The sequence below is a fragment of the Barbus barbus genome (assembly GCF_936440315.1).
Source record: "Barbus barbus genome assembly, chromosome: 49".
Classification (NCBI taxonomy): Eukaryota; Metazoa; Chordata; class Actinopteri; order Cypriniformes; family Cyprinidae; genus Barbus; species Barbus barbus.
Genome location: NC_136727.1, coordinates 13,525,671 through 13,539,868, shown reverse-complemented (window position 1 = coordinate 13,539,868; position 14,198 = coordinate 13,525,671). Strand labels below are relative to the sequence as shown.

The 14,198-nt window shown below is 38.1% G+C and overlaps 1 protein-coding gene across 3 annotated transcripts in view; it reads right to left on the bottom strand.

Moving 5' to 3' along the window:
- LOC306867728 (DENN domain-containing protein 1B-like) overlaps positions 1 to 12,720 on the bottom strand; it is a 114,315-nt gene extending 101,595 nt beyond the window's left edge. For 2 of the 3 annotated variants that reach the window (XM_079413567.1, XM_079413568.1), the window contains exons 1-2: positions 12,432 to 12,713; positions 11,766 to 11,830 (exon numbers count right to left, since the gene is read on the bottom strand). In XM_079413567.1, the coding sequence (XP_079269693.1) occupies positions 11,766 to 11,830; positions 12,432 to 12,448 (82 nt within the window). In that variant the 5' untranslated portion in view covers positions 12,449 to 12,713. Of the gene's footprint in view, positions 1 to 11,765; positions 11,831 to 12,431 lie in introns of all 3 variants that reach the window. The other variant, XM_079413566.1, reaches the window with a different exon arrangement.
- Positions 12,721 to 14,198: the final 1,478 nt, after the last annotated feature.

The window sequence follows — 14,198 nt, the reverse complement described above, 5'->3', positions numbered from 1 at the left end:
ATTGATTCCATGTCCCTTTCTATATCTATTCCATTGGTTCAAAACTTGAAGTACTTGGGGATAGATGTTTTTCCTTCCAACTGTTGGAATCCTCCTCACACAATGGACAGACGAACCTGGACTGTGAATTTGTTGGACATTATCTCGATGGAACTCTCTACTTCTCGTATACATGGATCACCTTATTTTTACCTAACAATTAGAGATGTTTGCTAAAACAAGCTTCATTATTACTATTGCTCATTATTCTGAAAGTAAAGAAAACGAACCCTGATTATTCAACTTCATTTTGTATGTAACGATACACAAATTATACAGTTTGTCGAGTTCTGCGAAATTCTGTCATCCCCATTTTTAATCACCCTCATGTTGTTCCAGCTCCTGTGTGAGTTTGTTTCTTCTGAGCACAAAATGTTGGTAACCAAACAGTTGACTGTAGCCATTGACTACCATAGCATGGCAGAAACTATAGAAGTCAATGGCTACAGACAAGTGTTCGGTTACCAACATTTTTCAAAATATCTTCTAGGGCTGTGCAATTAATCGCATGTGATTCTCATGCGCATCTCGTCAGTAAAGCCGGCTCCGTGATTGGCGGTAAATCTCCATCACCTGTTTTCAGATGGAGCGGCAGTTAATACACAGAGCCGTAGTTCACTGACAAGCTAGGCAATATCGCGTTCAATATCGCAGATGAATCGCATTCGATTATGAACGCGATATCGCGTAGCTTGTCAGTGAACTATGGCTCTGTGTATTAACTGCCGCTCCATCTGAAAACAGGAGATTTTTGGAGATTTACCGCCAATCACGGAACCGGCTTTACTGACGAGATGAACTATCCCTATAAGGTGCTATCATCACATTAGCAAACTTTTGACAAATTTCACAGGCAAAAATAGTCCATTGTCAATTTTTTATCGTGTAGCAACGTATGAATCACAGCTCACACAAACACATATACAAAAAAATAACTTTTAAACCAAGTAGCTTTCTGTAAATCAACTTGAACCTGCTGCGAAATCTGAAAATTTTGTTCTTCCGTGAAATTCCTGATCAGGTTCATGATACTATTAAAGCAGTAAAATGTACAGCACCTTTTTTTTTTTTTGATCTAACTTGAATTTAAGAATCCCATATTTAGGGACCAGAATATCATAGAAAATATTATATTTTTTTACTTTTTACAATTTTTGATTCTGACCAGTAAGCAATCACCTAGTAATGCCACATAACACCCTAGCATCCCTTGTCCACAAGCACTAACATTTTCTAAAGAAAAAGTTAAATAAAACATTTTAAAAAATAGTTCGGAAAAAATAACACTTTATATAAATGGAACATTTTACATCAGGTGACGAAAAAAAAAAAAAAAAGTTTTAGCACCAAAGTTTACCACCTAGCCAAACTGGTTTTTAACACCAATGAATGAAACACACGTGGCCTGTGTGAAAGAGAAATAAAGCTGTTGGTCATCGGTGGATAATCACTTTGCTAATTGCAGCACAAGTGTAGTTGTAAATTTCAGGTCTATTATATTTTATTGCTTTATTACTCGGTGCAATCTGGATGAAAAGAGGAGGCAAGACAGGTAGCATCTGTCTCCACCTACTGCCTTGGCACAGTCAGCATCATCTGCTGACTTTGGCACAGGGCATGAAAAACATCAATGCGGCTCACTAGTGCCAAGCACAAGCGTGGCAGTCATGCTTAATCCAATCTGGCAAAGTATTCATCTTCTAACGTTTGCTAAAATAAGTCACCTTCTCAGTCTCTGGGCCTGTCAACCCCAGACCTGTGTTGGAGAAAGAAACTATGACAGTATCCTTCAAACAATTATAGTTTCTAAATGCATGCCATTTTATTTATGTGCAAAGACACATATTTTCTAAATGAATTAGTCAGTTGGTTGCTCAACTGTCTTAGGCCCCGTTTACATTAGCGCATTTTTGTATTAAAACGGCACTTTAGAATGAAAACTATCAACGTTTACACTGGCGTTTCCACTGCGTTTCAGAAACGCTCTCTGTTTACACTACACAACCGAAAATGCATGTCACATGACCATTCATGCAGGTAAAACCACAGATATGTATAGGTAGATGCCCTTTTAGATGGCGAACACGTCTCTGTGCTTGGAGTGGTCAAATGGGGAATCTACCCATACATATCTAGGAGTACAACAATGAGCAAGTTATTATTTACACGGTCGTCAAGAATACGCAGTGCGAATGTGGGCAGCCACGCCATCGTTTTCAAAAGTCTCAGTTTTGGTCCGTTTACACTGAAACGCAACCCTGGAGTTTTCAAACTAAAACGGGGTCTGCAGCGTTTTCAAAAGTCTCAGTTCTCGACCTCGAAAACACTGGAGTAGTGTAAACGATAAGCGTAACTATAGCAAAAGTTATGCGTTTTAAAACAAAAACGCACTAGTGTAAACGGCTCCTTAAAGTATCCTGTAGAAGTAGGTAATTTTTTTATTCACTTGACCCTAAAAGTTTGGGGTAAGATTTTGTTTTAAAGAAATTAATACTTGTGTAGTAAGTATGCATTATTTTTTTCAAAAGTGACAGCAGAGATTTTTATGCTTTCATATAAATGCTGTTCTTTTGAAATTTATGATCATCCAAAAAATCCTAAAAAAAATGTATCATGGTTTCCACTAAAATATTAAGGAGCTTGGCTGTTTTTATCATTGATAATAAGAAATGTTTCCAAATCAACATATAAGAATTATTTCTGAAGTATCATGTGACACTGAAGACTGGAGTAACGATGCTGAAAATTCAGCTTTGCATCACAGGAATAAATTACAACAGTTATTTTTAAATAGTAATAATATTTTGCAAAATTACCCTTTTTACTGTATTCATCATAGGGGTGGGCGATATGGGAAAAATATCATATCACAATTTTTTTTTGAAATATCACGATTCACAATTCTTCATGTTGGTTTTACTATTTTGGTTTTACAAGTTGTCTGAGCATTACAGCCAAACTAGAAAGACAAAGCCTTTCAAGGTAACAAAAAAAAAAAAAAAAAAAAAAAAAAAAAAGACATGGCAGATATTTAGGCCAAAGTGGGCGAAGATAAAAATCTGTGTCATCATTTTATCTTTCTTATTAAAAAATAAGAACAAAGATACACATAATATACAAATAGAACAAACAGTGCTTTATTTTCAGGTACAATAGGTGTATTTAGCAGAGCATTCAATGAAATTCAATGACCAAATATAACAATAAAACACTACATAGACTGATTCCTAAAGCAACTGTATTAAAGTTTTTCAGTCAAGAATATAGTGAGTGATTTTTCTCTTTGCGTTTTGTTGTTTTATTAACGTTAAATGAATAGTTCCCCCAATAGTCATCTGTCTGTTAATTCTGTCATAATGTTTTATTTTTATACCATCATTTACTCAAAAGTTGTTTTAAACCTGAATGAGTTTCTTTCTTCTGCTGAACATAAATTATATTTTGAAGAGGGTGGGTAACCAAACAGTTGCTGGTCCTCATTTTTCTTTCCTATCAAAGTCAATGTAGACCAGCAACTGTTTGGTTACCCTCATTCTTCAAAATATCTTCTTTTGGGTTCAGCACAAGAAATTAATAGAGGTTTGGGAAACATGTGAGTGAGTAAACAATGACAGAAATTAAATTTTAGGGTGAACTATCCCTTTAATGACAGTCGACAGCATGTTTAGTGTCCTGCCCCTTTAAGAGCTGCACGCATCTAATATACAGGCACGCATCCGTTTCTCTCTTAACTATTTACTTTCATTTTAGAGATAACCAACTGAGTCTGTATGTAAACATTGTGCGTTTTGACAGTATTAGCGCAAAAAATAAGTTAGTTGAATAATCAGGAGCTGTTAGACAGGCTTTTTAGTGCGCGTGCTTCAGGTGTTTGCGCTCAGAAAAAGTGCACGTCAGACCAGCGCGCGAATGAAACATTTAACCAGCAAGGCTTGTGTGCAAATAATGTACTTTTGCGATCACGAATAAGTGCAGTGTCCTGTCAGAGTAACTCTACTGCTGTATGTCGTGTTGTACAGTATATAGAGACGGAGGAGCCAGAACTGTATTTGACAATGTGCGCTTTAGCACAATACTACGATATTTCTTCAAAAGCAGATCGTGGAGACATTTTTATCGTCCACGATCAAAAATCGTCATATCTAATCGTCACCTCTAATTCATCATCAAATAAATGCAGCCTTGGTGAGCAAGAGAGACTTCAAAAACAAATGTTATCCACCTCAAACTTCAGCATTAAAAAAATGTTAGAAAATGTGACAATTCAATAGACAATTCAAACACATTGTTCATAGCAGGATGCTGAAAAAGTGCAAGATGCAACACAGTGGTTAAGTGTATTGTTGCAGCAGCGGTGCTTTAAAGGGAAATTTTATTTAACGACACAAAAGTTTCACTGTACACACTGTCTAGCAGCCTAACTAATATATAACGTCAAACTTTTAGATGACTATTTTTTTCCAGCCTTTGAAATAAAATAAAAAACTCCCTATATAGTTTGCAAGACAACATGATGTTGTGAAACTGAAATGCATCACTACTAGAAAATGCATTCCAGAGTAAACTTGTGTGGACAGAAAGGGAAATGAAAGATGACACAAAAGCAGAGGGTGGTTTCCTCTAACCATGCTAGCATCTAGTAATAAACTGACCAACACTAATGGCGCTTTTCTACTGCATGTACAGCACAGTACGGTTCAGTACGGCTCACTTTGGGGGGTTTTCCACTGGGTACAGTACCTGGTACTTTTTTTTAGTAACACCTCGGCCGAGGTTCTAAGCGAGCCGTACCGTTACCAAAACATGATGTGTAAACTCTGCTGATCACTGATTGGCCGAAGAAAATCGTCACTGCCTGCGTCATTGAACTTGCAGCATGAGACACAACAGACCCACTAGATTTAAATCAGCACAGCCAGTGAAGGATCGAACGCAACTGTTTTGAATGAGCGCCCCTTTCTTTGTCTGTTGAAGAAGTACAGACGTTCCTCTCGTTGATAGCCAAGGAGCGGATCCAGCGAAAGCTTAATGGAGCGATGCGGAATTAAAAGGTTTTTCAGGAGTCACGGCAGTAGAGGCGGCGCAACTATAACGACATATGAATAATCCTGCCCACTGTAAAGCGGTACTAAACTGCAGTGGAAGCACAACCCGAGCCGAACAGAGCCGTGTCATGCTGTTCTGAGCCGTGCCAAGCTGAGTCGTAGCATGCAGTGGAAAAGCGCCATAACTAAACACCAAAAAACACCCTACCACTTTTATTGGTCACTGTAGCTCACACGACAAGGTCAAGGGTTAGAGTCCCACGAACTGATAAAATGACATATAATGCAACTGAAATGTACATATAGGTCCATTTGATTTGTCTGGCTTCACTTTTCCTCTAGAGAAACTGAGCTGATCAAATATCAAATTAGGCCTTATGACACATGAGGTGAGTACAGAGGCAGAATGTTTGATGAGATACAACAAATGCCCTTGAATGTTTCATGTTACCACAACTGCTCTAGAATCACCCCATTTGGCTACAGGAATATGCTAACCAAGATCCCTCATGTTTGAACAGCATGAAACTCAAGAACTGGGCAGAGAGCAGTCAATCACATGCTTCAATTGGAAACAGGAAAAGATCTGTTATTGTGTAAACCACAACATTAAATTTGCAACAAGATATTGTCTAAGGTTAAAAACCTGTCTGTTATCTCAGGTTGGAGTTGGTTCCTGTCCTTGAAGAACTTCTGTTTGGCCCTAAAGCCACTTGACCCTTGTGCGGTGTTAAAACAATTCCCAGTGTTCCCAGTCATAAATGGCTGGCCTTTTAAATCATATCTTGTATACATACAGGTCCTTCTCAAAAAATCAGCATATTGTGATAAAGTTCATTATTTTCTGTAATGTACTGATAAACATTAGACTTTCATATATTTTAGATTCATTACAACACAACTGAAGTAGTTCAAGCCTTTTATTGTTTTAATATTGATGATTTTGGCATACAGCTCATGAAAACCCAAAATTCCTATCTCAAAAAATTAGCATATCATGAAAAGGTTCTCTAAACGAGCTATTAACCTAATCATCTGAATCAACTAATTAACTCTAAACACCTGCAAAAGATTCCTGAGGCTTTTAAAAACTCCCAGCCTGGTTCATTATTCAAAACCGCAATCATGGGTAAGACTGCCGACCTGACTGCTGTCCAGAAGGCCATCATTGACACCCTCAAGCAAGAGGGTAAGACACAGAAAGACATTTCTGAACGAATAGGCTGTTCCCAGAGTGCTGTATCAAGGCACCTCAGTGGGAAGTCTGTGGGAAGGAAAAAGTGTGGCAGAAAACGCAGCACAACGAGAAGAGGTGACCGGACCCTGAGGAAGATTGTGGAGAAGGACCGATTCCAGACCTTGGGGGACCTGCGGAAGCAGTGGACTGAGTCTGGAGTAGAAACATCCAGAGCCACCGTGTACAGGCGTGTGCAGGAAATGGGCTACAGGTGCCGCATTCCCCAGGTCAAGCCACTTTTGAACCAGAAACAGCGGCAGAAGCGCCTGACCTGGGCTACAGAGAAGCAGCACTGGACTGTTGCTCAGTGGTCCAAAGTACTTTTTTCGGATGAAAGCAAATTTTGCATGTCATTCGGAAATCAAGGTGCCAGAGTCTGGAGGAAGACTGGGGAGAGGGAAATGCCAAAATGCCTGAAGTCCAGTGTCAAGTACCCACAGTCAGTGATGGTCTGGGGTGCCATGTCGGCTGCTGGTGTTGGTCCACTGTGTTTTATCAAGGGCAGGGTCAATGCAGCTAGCTATCAGGAGATTTTGGAGCACTTCATGCTTCCATCTGCTGAAAAGCTTTATGGAGATGATTTCATTTTTCAGCACGACCTGGCACCTGCTCACAGTGCCAAAACCACTGGTAAATGGTTTACTGACCATGGTATTACTGTGCTCAATTGGCCTGCCAACTCTCCTGACCTGAACCCCATAGAGAATCTGTGGGATATTGTGAAGAGAAAGTTGAGAGACGCAAGACCCAACACTCTGGATGAGCTTAAGGCCGCTATCGAAGCATCCTGGGCCTCCATAACACCTCCGCAGTGCCACAGGCTGATTGCCTCCATGCCACGCCGCATTGAAGCAGTCATTTCTGCAAAAGGATTCCCGACCAAGTATTGAGTGCATAAATGAACATAATGGCCATTCTTTTATTGGTCGGATGAAATATGCTAATTTTTTGAGATTTCATGAGCTGTATGCCAAAATCATCAATATTAAAACAATAAAAGGCTTGAACTACTTCAGTTGTGTTGTAATGAATCTAAAATATATGAAAGTCTAATGTTTATCAGTACATTACAGAAAATAATGAACTTTATCACAATATGCAAATGTTTTGAGAAGGACCTGTATATCTTGTATCAGTTTCTTTTTGAAACTGACTGATCATATGCTTCATTGAGCTGAGTTTATGCACCTTAGTTTTTGACTGAAAAAAGCATTATTTGTGGATAATTTTTGCAGTATTTATTCAAAAACTGAGGCGATTATCGGCACCAATATTAAGCATGTTTATGGTTAGGGGTGCTCAGATCAGGATTTTTGAGGCTGATCACCAATCGCTGACCACAGAAAGCAGTATCTGCTGATCCGATCACCGATACCAATCTGATTAAAGCCTTATTTTTATTATGTAGATTTTTTTATAGTGATGATCCAATCAAGATTTTAGACATTTATTCAGGGCCTGAATTAAATTTTTGAAAATGAATTCCCCTCTTAGGTGACTTGTGAAGGGGATTTTTTTAATTTGAGGGCTGGAGGGTGGCATTTTTTTGACATTTTTCTAAAATATATATTTATTTCACCTAAATGTTTGATCATGCACTGCATTTTTGTTTTGACAATCGTGCAATTGTTGCACAATAGCTTACACACAGCACAAGATTTCATGAGCTGTATGTGAGGTGGCCTACACCAGGTTTACACATACTCCGTTTGCAGTACATATGCAACTGATCCGTGGCTGTTTACTACAGACAACATTTATCCATTATTTTGATTTCAAATCCAAACATTGCTGCTTAAAATGCTTTTTTCTTTTTTACTCAGTCCAGTTATACAATCATTCATAGGCGCGTTTAAAACGTTATAAATATGAGAAACACATTATTCAATGCTTTTTACTTCTAGATTTATATTTTAAGTTGCTCAAGCAATTGGCAAAACATTTAAACTAGTTTTCTTTCATTATCACAAACATTCTAAATTAAAACGTACCTCTGACAGAAAAAGTCCGTTCTACTGCTTTTTCTTTAGCATTTAAATCTTTATTACAAGCAGTCCTGCGGTTCAAAGAACTTGGTTTTCCTATACCTCCACGAGTGCCATCTATTATTGCCTTGTTTATCTAAAAGTGTTATTTTTCTTTAAACCTAGCCAAAAAGCCATATGTGTTGACTGTGAAACACAGCAGACTTTAATTATAAGTATTTATGGTGTAATTACTACATTTTCGTGTCAATCCATGTTCATATTTACCACAAACAATGCGCTGTTACTTTAATTCAGCACGTGCAGCACAGTAAAAATAGACTCGGTGTGGAAACGATCTCTGCACTGCAGCAGACGCACCACTCCTGGAACACAGTGTCAGACCGCAACCGTGTGCAGTGCGAACGCTTTAAACCGTTAACATGAGCGCGGAAAAAATATGCACCACATACGCACTGCTAACGGAGTAATGTGAACCTGGCATTACATGTGTGCACTGCGAGTGTGCATGTGCGCACAGTCTCCAGGAGAGCAAGCGAGCTCTGAATGGTTTAACATTGGCAAGAATTAAAAAGAAATGCAATTTATAAACTTTATTGACAATGCGACACTGCCTCGATTGTGCAAGTGACAATTCCTGTGTCAACTGTGCAGCTCGCTTATAATGCAGATGCCATTTGATGCCATTTGCACATTTTGAGAGAGAAAAAGGCCTTTTTTGAAATTATGCCTCACAGAAAGTTTTCAAATTACTTTATAAGTTATTTAATGAAGAAATATGAATTGTACCTCACGTTCAGCATTATAATTATTTCGCCCGCCCCGGACAGAGACTGAGACTGTGCCGCTGCATGTCGTGCCAAACCTCTTGAGATCAGTTTTTTGAGATTGGCCTTTTTAGAGACCGAATTAATTATTCAAATAATTTAAAATTGGATAATAAAAAAAAAAAAATTCAGAGCACTTGTCATTTTGACATTAATTTAAATTTTTACACTACACATATCCATGTGAAATCACGCACGTGATGGAAATTTACCACTGTTTACAGAACCGGCTTTACTGACTAGATGCACATTAAATGTCGCATGCGATATATCATGCAGCCCTACTGTATATTGGTTCAAAATAGTGCTGGACAATTATTCAATATCAATATATATCTCTATAAAAAAAGAAGTTAAATAACAGTGATATGATTTTTAAACACATTTCCAATATCTCGGTATACATTACCAGTGTTTCCTATGCATTGATTTATTTGTGGCGGTTGACTTCGAGTAAACATGATGAGCACTGCACATTTCAGAATCAAAACGCAGAACGGCTGTTTTATATAAATAGCTGTATCTTTGAAGGGAACCAACTGTCTTCAGAAAAATTTCGATGGCATTTTCATTTTATTTGATAAAGCAGCGTGTATGAGTGGAAAGCTGCTTTGTATACAGCTGATATCGGGGAAACCACTGTAACTACTGCTACAAAAGCGCCTCCTGCTGGCAGAGAATGATTTTGCATTTTCAGTAAGCCCGTCTCCAGCAACATGTTTTTTAATAAGGTAAGTCAATTTCGGCCATATTGTCCAGTCCTAGTTCAAAATATCAGTTATCAACTACTTGATCTGTAAAAATCAGTATCAGCCCTGAAAAACACATATCAGTCAACCCCTAATGAGCTCACCTCAATAAGGCCTATGATCAGTCAGTTCCAAAAAGAAATATAAAGCCTGTGATAATTTAAAGAAACAAGTTGACAAAATGATTGAATCTAATATTTTGTTGTAATAATATTAAAAAAATATATAATATATTAATAATATATCATAAGCAATTTTGTAGGCATGCCATTTTTGACTGGGAAAACAAAAGTCGTAAAACAAGTTAGGAAGTTGTTGTCTGTAGGCAGTAGGCTTTAGTCCAATGCAATAAAAAAATAAAAATAATCCCTTTTGGGTCAGAATGATGAGAACACAACATGAGGGTTAAAATGATGCTGTAATCCTGAGAGTCGGAGTCAGGAAATGAGACGATCGCCAACGTATGATGATAAGGGAAGTGGGTTATAGCTTATTTCAACTTTCACGTCAGCGGCTGGACCGGGAATATTTTCCTTTTTCGGTCAGAGCAACAGCTGCTTCTGTGAACCACCTGCTCCTCACCTCTTCAATGTCAAACAGAAAGAATAATGGTAGTTTCAGGGTACACAACAAAATCCCCAGAGTTAAATCAACTCTGCTCAGAGTACATATTGTCCCAATCTACAGAGTGTTAAAGTAACACTGAAGCAGAGTTAAAGTTAATGGGATAATTAAGCGATTAATTAAGTGATGCCTGAGCATTACAAAAGAAAACCCGCTGTTAACAATGTTGAAGATGAACAACTACTGCTCTGGCTTTTAGACATGAAAACTTCTCATAATCCTCAACAGTGGTAACTTTACTTCAATGTTACTTTAACACACTGTAGATTGGGACAATATGTAATCTGAGCAGTTGATTTTGCTGTGTAGGAACAAAAATTGGTGATATTAGATATGCTGACCATATAACAAGCAGTTTTTCATATCGATTTACCTCTTATTGAATCAAAACATGGGAATGTTTCTTTCATAATGGTCTCACTTCACAGCACAGCAGTCGTTACTCGGTCCGTTAAAGCTGCGTGGTTTCTATTCAACCTTGCAGAGCTCAAAGTATACGAAGAGATTGACAAACCGAGATCGATATCACTGCCAATCAACCTACTTCTTACACCAAATACATCTGCAGGTTTATCTACAAGGTAAATGCAAACCGTACGAGTGCTGATCTAAAATGGAAACGCACCAAAGCCAGCCCATCAGAAGATCTGAACATCAGATCTGGCCACTTTAAGAATCTACAGCAATAATTTCCTTCCTGTGACTCCCCTAAACACAAAACACAACATTTACTCGTCCATTTCAACCACGGAAAACAGCTAAGCACATCAGCCCAAAACTAGAGGGACACATACAAAACATGTTCGTCTCATTTGCCTCATTTTGAGATGGTATTATCTAACGTATATTCGAATATTCACCATTTTTGTCTCTTTTTATGAATTTTTATAATTGTATTCATAATAAAAGTTTTTTTATTATTTCAGAAGTGTTGTTTGTCTCATTTGCTGCATTATTAGACAGTATTGCATAATGTATATTGCCATTATATCATACATCAGTCACCCTGCTCTGTACATTATCACTGACGCTAAACTTAAAATTGTGAAAAATGGCAAAATGGTCATACATCTTTCTAAAACACAAACACCACATATTACTTAAAAGCCATGAAATATGAGCAGTGTTACATGAGCATGTATAAACATGTCTTTCATGCCATTTCAAAGCATAAACATGTCTCTCTAACATAACTGTTTATGAACTTTGAAGCAAATTAACTAACAAAACAAATAACAAATTGAGAAATGGAGGCTCACCTTCATTTTCAGATGATGGACAAGCAATCTGAAGTGCCAAATCAAAAGTTCTCGCAGGTTTCTCGCTGAAAGAGGAAATACAAGTCGAACTCACTAACTTAGCAACTTAAAAACAACTATTTGAGACTGTTCAAGAAACAGTTCGCACAAAATTATTATTTACTCTCTCGTGTTCTTCCAAACCAATTGTTAAGAATACAAAAAAGTGACAGTCTCTGTCCCCATTCACTCTCATTGCATATTTTCCATACAACAAAACTGCGTGAACTAACATATCCCCGTTAAAAGCTCGACATGTCATTAGAGAATATAGTATGTAATCAGTATGCTCCTGAGAATTCATGATATAGTCTTTCAGTGTGCTACATTACACAACAAATGAATAAATGCAAATAGTGAGACATGTTTACAGCGTCTAATTCCTTCAAAATGAGATATGTGCAGCTGTCAAGTTTAAATGGCTGTAAATGAATACGGCTAGGCTAGTTAGCATGTCTGAGGTAAACAGCTAACCTGTCATATCTCCTCTCATTAGCCAAATGAGCTAACGTTAATGGATTTGCAATATCCGCTATCTTCATTTCAACCATACAAGAGACTTTTATTACGGAGACTGATAACGCTTAGCGTGACAAACCGGAGGAATGTAAACAAGTGTGGACTTACTTTATCCTGCTGTCCATTGCTAAAGCATAGCGTCAGCAGCAGCTCGCGCCGACGGCGGGAAAATAAAACACCGTCGCGCGCTGCCTGCGAACCTTCTAGTTTCGCGGCTACCTGACGGAGAGTCTCGGATACTGCTGCATTTTTCTGTGTCGGCGACGCTTCCTCAACGCGCTGCGGACCGTTTCGGTTCCCCTGCCTGTGATCCTGCAATAAAACACCAGGAAGCACCTGGGTGGCGCGAGCGTGTGTGTATTTCAGTAGCAGGATACTACAAAAATGTATGTTGTTCGAAACCTGTATGAGTTTCTTTAAGCTGTGAAATACGGAATAAGATGACAGACAGAATGACAGTCTCCATTCACTTTCATTGAGTTGCGTAAGATGCAGTGGAAGTGAATGGTGACTGAGACTGTCAGTGGTTAATATTCTATCTAAAGTCTCTTTGTGTGTGTGTGTGTGTGTGTGTGTGTGTGTGTGTGTGTGTGTGTAACAAAGTCATTCATGTTTGGAACAACATGAGGATCAGTAGATGTCATTTTTGAGTGAGCTGTCCCTTTAATTGGCCTGTCAGAGCATTTTTTCTCTTGCATGCATGCACAGGCATGTCTATGCTGGCTTGCATGTTATTTAATGGTTTACAAATACTTTTATATTATTACACCTTCAAATGTTTCTAAAGGATGTGAACACATCAATAGCTAGTGTTTAAAAATAGGTTTTAAAAAAGCAAGGGCTATTTAGAAGATAAACAGTTTCTGGTAAGACAAAGGAAGTATAAATGCACACCACCCACTTGTGCGGAAGAATACAAGGTTTGTGTGAATGTGGTTAAGGAAGGTAACTTTCATATCATGCTCATGTAAGACTTAGTGAGGCAGTGGTGGGTGGGCCAGTTTCCCTCTAGGGGTGTCCAGGGTCAATTTGTTACCTGCAGAAATTTAATTTCTATGGTATGAGCAGGATAGAGTAATGTCTAGTAACATATTAAACCGATATCATGATTTACAGCTCAGATACAGGTTTTCACAAAAAAAAAAAAAAAAAAGTTTTATAAAATAAACATCACATTTCAGCCTTTAAACCATTTTTTTTCTTTCAAATGTACAGCTCTGCGTGTTTGCTGCATAAAATCATGGGTGGATTTCCGTATTCCTCAACAAGCAGGCTTATTGCAAATGCACATTCATTCTCTGTCAATAGGTCTCTGGCATCGTTTGGACGCAGAAATACAGCGGTTTCGGCTGCACGCAAAGAGGCGCAGTGTTCATAAATGCTACTTTATCAGGCATTAAATGAAAATAGCATTAAAACTTTGCCACCACACTTGGTCACCACCACACTTGGTCCTGGAGCACCGGTGTCCTGCAGAGTTTAAATACACCTGAATCAGCTAATCAAGGTCTTGCTAGTTATACTAGAAATTTCCTGGCTGGTGGTGTTGAGGCAAGTTGGAACTAAGTTTGCAGTGCAGGCTGCAATATTAGTAATATTACTTTTTGTCTCTTAAAAATTCACATTTGACAGTAGCTTGAGGATGCAGGATTACATCTGTTAGGATGCAAATGTAAATTCATGTTCATTATCAAAATAAGTAACATCTATCCACCTTTTTCTTCCCGTAAAAATGGGCATGGCATTTGTAAATTCTATGGGTCTAACTTCCGGTCTCATCCGCGTCTAGCTATTTTTAGCTATACAAAACAGTTTGTTTTGCTGCTTGATATTGAAAAGTGGTGTGTTTTACCATATTATTTTAATGTATTGTCT